Source organism: Octopus sinensis, linkage group LG2 (genome assembly GCF_006345805.1).
Source record: "Octopus sinensis linkage group LG2, ASM634580v1, whole genome shotgun sequence".
Taxonomy (NCBI): Eukaryota; Metazoa; Mollusca; class Cephalopoda; order Octopoda; family Octopodidae; genus Octopus; species Octopus sinensis.
Genome location: NC_042998.1, coordinates 74,383,815 through 74,393,333, shown reverse-complemented (window position 1 = coordinate 74,393,333; position 9,519 = coordinate 74,383,815). Strand labels below are relative to the sequence as shown.

At 33.0% G+C, this 9,519-nt stretch overlaps 1 protein-coding gene across 24 annotated transcripts in view; it reads right to left on the bottom strand.

The window, feature by feature from the left end:
• Nucleotides 1-9,519, bottom strand: part of LOC115222778 (CUGBP Elav-like family member 1-A) — a 166,351-nt gene that overhangs the window by 82,771 nt on the left and 74,061 nt on the right. For all 24 annotated transcript variants that reach the window (XM_029793191.2, XM_029793204.2, XM_036514249.1 and 21 more), the window contains one exon: nucleotides 4,647-4,729. In XM_029793191.2, coding sequence (XP_029649051.1) covers nucleotides 4,647-4,729 — 83 coding nt within the window. The remainder of the gene's footprint in view (nucleotides 1-4,646; nucleotides 4,730-9,519) is intronic.

Genomic DNA, 9,519 nt, shown 5'->3' with positions numbered 1-9,519 from the left:
TGAATGTGCAATGAGCGACAGAGCACTAGTGCATTGAGAGAAAAGTTATGCATAAGAAGAATTAGAAGCAGTGTTCTAGAGAATGACTGTGCTGGTTTGGTCACGTGATGCAGATGAGTGTGGGCAGCTGCATAAAGTGCTGATCACTTAAAGTAGATGGAAGATGTGTAAGAGGGAAACCCAGGAAGACATGGGACGAAATATTGAAGGTCAGTCTCAAGACACTGGGCCATACAACATAGGAAATATCAAAAGATTAAGAGATTTGGTGCCTTGCTGTATTCAAGATTACCCATCTACCACAGCAGAATTGATGTCCAAACCACCTTGGTTAATGCTGTTCTGCAAGGGGATCTGCTCCATGCTCGCTTGCATTCTCTTTGCCCCCACCCTGTTAACCATTTCCCACACTGCCTTTCATCCCCTAACACCCACCACCTTTCATTTACCTCCTTCCCCACCCGAACCACTTCCATTTCCCATTACCTTTCCCCACCCGGTCTCTACTAATCACCTCCTTTCTATGTCTTCTCTCTCCCTTGCTTATCTACTATCACCTTCAGAGCCCTCAAATACCTACCATAACCCCACCCCTGAGCCTTGCCTATATTTTAGTCAATCATCTCTACCCTGCTTGCCCAACCAATTCCCAGTGTCCCTCAAGGGCATGTCCTGACACCTCTTCACCACCATCTCCCTCACTATTGCTTCCTTTATCTTACTAACGAACTCTCTTATTTAACTGGAGTATTTATGTATCTACTCAACAGCAGGACAGTACCCCAGTCCCTCTAATCTCTCATCAACTGGCACAAAGTCACACCCCCACCTCACTTCTCCCTCCTCCCAGGTGAGGGGTTTTGCAAGTTACTTTGTGACCCTGTTGGTGCTGGTGTCATGCAAAAAATACAAGCGCTACATAAAAAGCAATGGTGTTGGTGCCACAAGAAAAGCACCTGGTACACTCTGTAAAGAGGCTGGCATTGGAAAGGGCATCCAACCACAGAAATAATGCCAAAACAGCCAACACACCTGGTGCAGCCCCTGGCCTTACCAGCTACTGTCAAACCATGCAAGCATGGAAAACATACATTCAATGATGGTAATGATAATATATAAAGTTGTTAAATGATGTTGATGATATATATAACCAGTCAGCTAAGGATATGTATAAAGACGCTAACAACAATGAGGAATTTATACTTCGAAATATCTGAGGCTGTCACCTACTCTTTGTTCAATAACTGAAAGAAATAAGCCAACTTCAATACACCATAAATCATATATTTTTGATCTCTTCGAAAAACATTTTCCATTGATAATTTATTTAATTTCACAGCAAGTAATATTGGTAAAAATGGAGCAAAGAAATAAATACTTTTATCAAAGAAATGTATTTCAAACACTGAAAGTCTACCTGAGAATAAATGTTAAAGCATAAACCTTTTAAATATATATATGTTTACGAGAGAAAGAAAATTTTACAAGTCATCTCAATATGTTCAACTACACAGTGATTGTGGTACCAATTAAGTTATGTTGTATGGATAGTAGTTTCTATTTCAAATATAAATATTTGAATAATTTAAGCTGTGAACATTTATTTTGCATTCAAAATTTCTATCTTTAGTACAGCAATGCAGTTTAATGCGTGCATGTGTGTGTGCCTGCATGCATCAATTCCTTGAAATTGAACAAGTATTTCTTCCTTGTCCATAGGATCAATAATAATCAATAATCATTCCAAGATATTCACAGAATGATCTATCATCCAGTGCTGACAGCCTTATTTGGAATGTACATAAATACAGTTATTAAAATTATCTGATCGATGATTGGATGTGTTTACAATGACTGATCCACACTACATTTAATTAACCAAATTAATAAATTCCTAAACAGAAGCAATACAACTCTGTATATCTTTAATAATTTATGTATTAGAACCACAACAATTCCTAAGGCAACAAACATGCATCACAGACAAGGTTTTTTTTCACACAAAGAATTGACATTATTTGACAAAAAGACAAAGAGAAATTGTCAAGAAAATTCCTGGGACAATAAAACGCCATGTACTGAATGACAGATAAAATATTTTTATATGTTTTGTTAATTTTAAACAAGTTTTGAACATTTCTATTTAGCTGATATTGGGGGGGGGGGGGACTAGAAATTTCAGTTACTGAAAAAGAAATGCCATGCATTTGGTTATTTTGGACCATAATTCAATTCTCTTATCTCTGTGGCACTGATTTTCTAAGAAAATCAGTGCCACAGGAATTAACAAATACTGCAGCAACAAAATAATTCTTGGATTCATCAGTTTGAACTGTAATAACTATTTTAACCAAAATACAATTCAGTGATTGTTTTTATTTTTTAAAAAAATGGCAACAAAAAAGAAATATCTTCAGCTAAATCAGAATACTAATATTCCAGAGTTCAGGTAGTCTTGGTAGTGGTCATAAACGGCACAACGTTAGAACAAACTGAGATTACATTGGTTTGTACAAGGCAGGTTTATAGTTAAGCATGTTAAATGGAACACTTGAACAATTTTGTTGCTCCTTATCTAAGTAATTTAGTTGGTTACCATAAAGAAAAAAAGATTGTTGAATACATTCCAATGGCAATAAGTTACCCTGTTTATTAACATATACACAATGTGAGAATAGTGTTCTCAGTAACAAATTAATATATCCTATGACTGCAAATTTTCTTTGATTCAAGGACATATACACTATACTGTTGACATTTTCTCGAAAATATTGTAATTCCTAGGTGGTGTGGCCAAACCTATCTAAGATCTAAATAATAAAGCAATTGTCTAGAATACAGACTCTCTGTAGTCAAGGGATCCAACTGTATTTAATCCCATTTTTACATGTAGTTTTTCATGGGGTCTAAGATGTAGTAACTTCAAATACTACACGATTGCCAATCTTCATTTATAAAACTATCACTTCGTATTTTTGAAATGAAACAGAAGTATACATTCTTATGCGCAATAGTTAATCCTGTTGAAGCATATTAACAGGTGAACACTCACAAATAAGAGAAAACAATATGCAATCTTAAGGTCAAACAAATGCATTTGCATTGTTCAAGATAAATGGTGATCTTCCTACTGAGTTGATATAACAATTGACTATTGATACCATATATTATTAAACAATGAATAAAGCAAAAACATTCAGGGCAATAAACAGAAAGTCAATTGCCACTGTAGGATTTATGCATCTTTAAATGTTCACATTGCAAAGAATGATCAGCTAAAACCTGTCACTTATATTTTCTTGTTTCTGGATTTATGTTACCTCACTTATCTTCTGGAAATAAGTAGCAAACCAACTGAAAATGTTTCTGCTGCACATTACAACCGTGAATGCAAACCCAGGTTCTAACTGGAGTTCTGTTGACATGTTGGTTAATTAAGCATTGAAGGTTTGAATTAAGACATACTTTTGACATCAGTGAGGTTTCCAAGAAAACCAACAGATACAACAAAATATGCTGTGTTACTACAAATAATGCAAATAATACTCAACGAATTGAAGACATTAAATAGAGAACAAATGAAAAATAAGCACATTTGTGATACATTTAAATAAAATATAAAAAATATACATAGTTCAGACATCAATAAGTTCAAACTTACATGTACTATGATTGTCGATAAACAGATGAAATACAGGGACTAGTTTCATTTAATGGAAAGAGTGTGTGCGTGAAAGAGAGAGAGAATGAAAAAGTGTGCTTGCTTTCCCCAGAGCAAGTTATAACTATAGAAATTCAAGTTCTGGGTGCTAGCCCCATATTTTGTAATGCATTCAGATATATGCATGTGTGCATATGCACAAATATATATACACACACACCTTTTGATTACATTTGGACTAAAAAGCCTTTAATTCAAAACATTTCAATAGCCTACTGACCTGAAGACAATAGGAGATTATGGTGATCACAATGAAGTAAAGATAAAAGCACAAAAGGTGGATTTTAAAATGGCAAGATATATTAACAATAACAATACATAATAGAGAATGTCCAACCAACAAGGGCATTACGAGGAACACAAAGAGACCATCACAGAATACACTACTTCATTATATATATTATATATACATATATATATATATATATATATATATATATACATATATATATATATATACATATATATATATATATATATATATATATATATATATATACACACACACACACGCATGCATGATGTTTTTTTTTTACATCTATTTTACAATGTGATGGGCTTTACAAAACTGGACTTTCACAATAAAACAGATTTTTCAAGACAATACAAAGAACAAAATACTAATTATACTAATTAGAGTAAGTATAGTGGTTTACTTTGAAACACAAGTATGTGTATAAAATGCCTATAATACATAGCTCTTCAGACATATAAAGTTGATTTGCTGAGGAAAAGATCATATCAACCCTGTTATTTTAAATTGACAAATAGCAGCATCAATGTCATCCTAAATGATCACACAATTTGTGAGATTAAAAGGATTTGCAAGATAACGCGCATGTTAATAACTTTGCAAAGACGTGTAAAACAGCTGCTCCATCAGTGAAATTAGGGCATGTCTTGGAAAACAAATTCATTTACTTACTTGTGGTAATGTTTTAATATTGTGAAGAGCATTTTGTGCATCTAGGGCAGATTTCCTTGTGTAAAAAGTAACAAAACAACATCCTACAAGACAAACAAAAAAACAATAAAACAGAATTACTTACGAGTCCAAACAGTATGACAAGAACAGTACAATTCAATAAAACTCAATTAGAACAAGTTGTAAGCTACAGTGATAATTGAAGGCTTTTTTTTATATCTTTTTTTAATAAACACAGAAAGCTTTGAAAAAAAAAAGGCAATATGAACATGAAGTTAGGGCAGTTTACGATTGGATCTACTAGCAAGGTTTTATTTTTCTTGAGGTTTTTTGTTTTTGTTTTTTTTTTCCCTTTTAACCTAGGGGGCATTTTAAGTGAATGCTTTTCATGTGGAAATAACATTGTACTGCAACTACTAATTTCACAACACCACTTTTCAATTATCCCCCATGTTATGAAACAAAATTTAAATTATACAGAACATTATCATTAACCCGCCTCCTCTAATATAGAGAAGCTCTATGCCTTCTTCCCAGGTCACATTCATACCAATGACCATTCTACAACTATCCATCACTTACTCTTCCTTACCTTGCCAACATCTTTAGTCTCTCTCCATTCCCTTACCCCCTATGCTATTACAATACCATTATACCTTGCCTTTGTTGCCATCTCCACATCTAACACTGTTACTCCCATTTCACCCTTCTCTTCTATTCAATCACCTCAATCTATTCTTCATTCCCTCTTTTTTCTCCCTTTCCACCCAACTTGTCCTGAACAGACAATACAGAGCAGTGAGAACATGGCAAATCTATTATTGCTGGTATTCTAATATATAAAATGCAACCTCTATAAAGTGGTTGGCAAACAAGCAGACAGAATTAACTGAAACCACAATAACCCATCCCAACATAGAAACAGGACATAAAGTGATGATGAGTATTTGACTTTTAATCAACATCACCGTCATCACTTTTATTTACTTGCAATCAGCAAGTTTACTGCAATCACTTGCTGAGACACATCTCGTGTCTTAAAGGCAAATGAAGGTTAAGAGATGTTACCATATAATTGAAAGCTTGGAGAGGGGAAGTGGCAAGGGTAACAGTAGAATACCTCCATATAACACAAACATTTAAATTGCTTGGTTTTTTTTTTTAAGGATGTGGGTCGTGCTTCTCAGCACATTCTGTTGGATTTCTTTGAGAAATGGCTCTCCTGAAATGTTGTCTAGATGTTTCTGACATCCCCTTTTTATCATACCTAACAAACCTACAACAGGAACAGTTTTTACTTTAAAATGTCACATCGTTTGTATTTCAGTTTCTAGGTCTGTCTATTTACTAAGTGTTTCAAATTCCTTTACAGATATATTTTTATCAGTGGGAACACTTACATCTATTAGTCTACAAGTATTTTCTTCTCTGTCTTAACTGTCTGGTTCCTTAGCCTGGATCTTTCTGTTGGTGTTGAGTGGAAAATCCCAGAGGATGGTGACATTTTTACATTCAACAACTGGCTCAAAATGACATTCATACCAGTTAACATAAGTGCTAATTTTGTAGCTATTACATATTGAGAAAATGATATTCCTTGTCAAACAGAATTTTCATAGTAATAAATGATGTTGACAGAGCTAATAAAGTAAAGAATTTTTTTTCTAAGGATTTTAGTCTTTCTTTGATCCATGAAGTTAACAAAAAGAAAAAAAAACTGCACCAACAAAAACTTGAAACCAAATTTGTGGCTTGGTTTCAATGTTGCTAAGCTTAAAAGCTTTTGGAAATGTGCAAATGCTGCAGACTTAATTTTGAATAAATTGAGCTTGACAGAAGTTGGAGCAAAATATTTTATCATGATGCTTAGGTGGAAACATTTCTCTTGATTTATCATGCTTTATACCCTCATTTATCGTGCTTTATACCTTTATGAAAGGCCTCCATATGCAGCCATGGGGATAAACATTGGACCTACTTAAGTCAAACAAAGCTACAAAACATGAGTTAGTTCTTAAGATTGGAAGCTCATATTGCAAATGACAGTTGTTCATCAGAATGGATTGAGGATGGTCAATAATTTACATAGAATATACAATGATAGGTCATGAAAACACAAAGTCACTTTAATGGAACATGTACATGTTATAGAAAGCAGAAAAGACAAAGTTTCTTTCTTTTTCTCACTGACAAACAAACACAAACACACACAAATGTTGTTTAGAAATGTGCACAATGATTTTTACTTGACCAACACAGCTGACCAATAGTTACATATTTTTCAGACAAGTGACCACAATATCTGTAGATTTTTTTATTTGTTGCATTTCAATAATCTTTAAATGATTTCAGATGCCAAAGATACAGATCTGTTACAAGAAATTCACCATTGAAAATACAAGTTCTCGAGAACAAAATATACTTAAAATTTTGTAACATTGAAGTAGCTGCTTATTTCTTAGGTTGTTTTATTCATTTAGAAATGTACAAAAGCTATGAAAAGAATTAAAAAATATATTGAAATAAATTCAAAGATGAAATTGACACTGGAATAAATTGTCATTTTTCAAGTAATAATATAAATATTTTTAATAAGTTAACTGGAACTTTATACACAGCTCCCATTTCAAAATATGGACATATTTTTCTAAAAGAAAATCTGTCAATGAAATTATTTCCCAATTTCTTATTGAAATTTTTGAAGTTCAGTCATATATAAAACAAAGCAGACAGAGTATGGTAGGATGGAGACAGCAAAGTAAAATAATGTCAGATGTAATCAGAAAAGATTTTCAAGTCAAGGAAAACTAGAAACTACAAGACACAAATGGGGAGAGGGGAGCCTCTGGGGCAACATGAAACCACAGATGGCATGGTAATTATAGTCTGGTTGACAGCATTCTTCTATTCAACATTTTCCCTTTTCTTATGTTAAATACATTTGCAGAGCTTCTTTTTTTACCTTCAGCAAATATTTTACACATTATGCTGAATTTTCAACCAGCTAGGTTTGGCAAAAGGAACAAAGAATTAAAGTAAGATATGCTTCCTAATAACTAACTATAAGGTACAATGAAATGCTGAAAATCTCATTTCTGCTGATTCAAACAAACAGCAATGAAAGGATAAAATTAGAAAGTTACATGTAACACACAAGAACAAACAGAGAATAGAAAGTCTCATATAACAGACAAGAACGTAGACTACATAGAAGAAAGTAACAAACAGGAAGAGGACTGAAGAAAGTTAACTATAACAGATGGGAATAACATAGGCTTCATAGAAAGTCACATGTAACAAACAGGAATAACAGGCTACAGAAAGTTGCATGTAATAGACAGGAATAAGATATAGACTATAGAAAAATCACAAGTAACAGATAAGTTACATGTAATAGACAGAAACAAAAGACTTATAGAATGTCACATGTAACAGGTAAGAACTCAAAGACTTGTCACATGCAACAGATAAGAACTCAGAGACTTGTCACATGTAATAGACAGAAACAAAGACTACAGAAAGTCACATGTAATGGATAAGAACTCAGTCTTGTTACAGTTACTGTGTACTAAGTGAAAAAAATGAACTCATGCTAATATTTGAAAATGATTTTTTTTTTTAATGTTTGGGTCTCTTTTTCTTCAGGCTGAATTTTTTTTTGTAAGAAAGCTCTTAATTACCATTTATTGCTACCAGGTTTTGCCTCCATAACACCTGAATGTTTGAGACATAACTTTCTTGGATATTTATCTAAGAATTCTGACTGCAAAGCTTCCATGGTAAAATCTCCAATAATTACAAATATTCAATACAAATTACATTTATATTACAAGTTTTTCAAGAGAGAAACACACACACCCACACACAAATACACACATGCATAAAAACATTCAAATTTAAATGTAAAAATAAAGATACATTGCATTTACAGAGAAACACTTTATTGATGAATAGTTTCTCGAGTCACATCACATCAACATAGCTATTTTTCTGGAAAGGCTGGTGGTATATGGATATAACAACTAACTCTAAAAGACTTCTGGATAACCATAAGCTATACATATTTAAAATACATATGGATTTTTTTGAAAACAATGCAGTATCATTAACTGACTTTTCCATGGGTGAAGCAAGAGAAGAATACTGGTTTTTATTAAAACTTATAATTCATATGACTTTTAAGAGTGTATCTCTGTTCTGTGGGGAAACTGGCCCCTTATGTTCCTTATGGAGTAATATGGACTAACTATAAGAAATTAGGGAACTTACCCTATGCCGCTTACAGAGTTATGTTGACTAACTACTTTTGTTCAATAAGAGAACATTCTTTTAATGTCTTTAATAATTGGAGTGGATACAGAGATGAAATCCTCAAAAAACAAGAGAAATAGTCTGTGCCAGGTTTCAGATACTTTCATTTTGCAATATCAAACTATACAATCTTAGCCATATTAGATTACAGGATGATAATTAGTTACATATTATCCAGTAAACTAATGCACTCTAAAGCTGGATAACGGCTGTCCTCTTTACATCTTTGGGTGTCTAATATCTAATTTTTGTCGAGTATATAAATTCATCTCACTCTCTCTATTTTGTTTGTTGTCACTCTGTTTCTTTTACAGGTTCTTGAAATCTTGTCTGTTAGTTTTCTCATCCACAGCTAATCAAAAAATGTCAAGACCTACTCCATTTCAACAACTTTTTGAACTTCAATGTTACATTTAGATAAATTTCATCATTCCATACTCTTTTACAATTATTCCATAAATAAGGTGTTTGTAAGTTTGATGAACTGTTCTAAGCTTACATGTTAGCTTATTTGTCAATTTCCATGTTTCTACCATAATTGCTGGGATGATATATTGGGTAT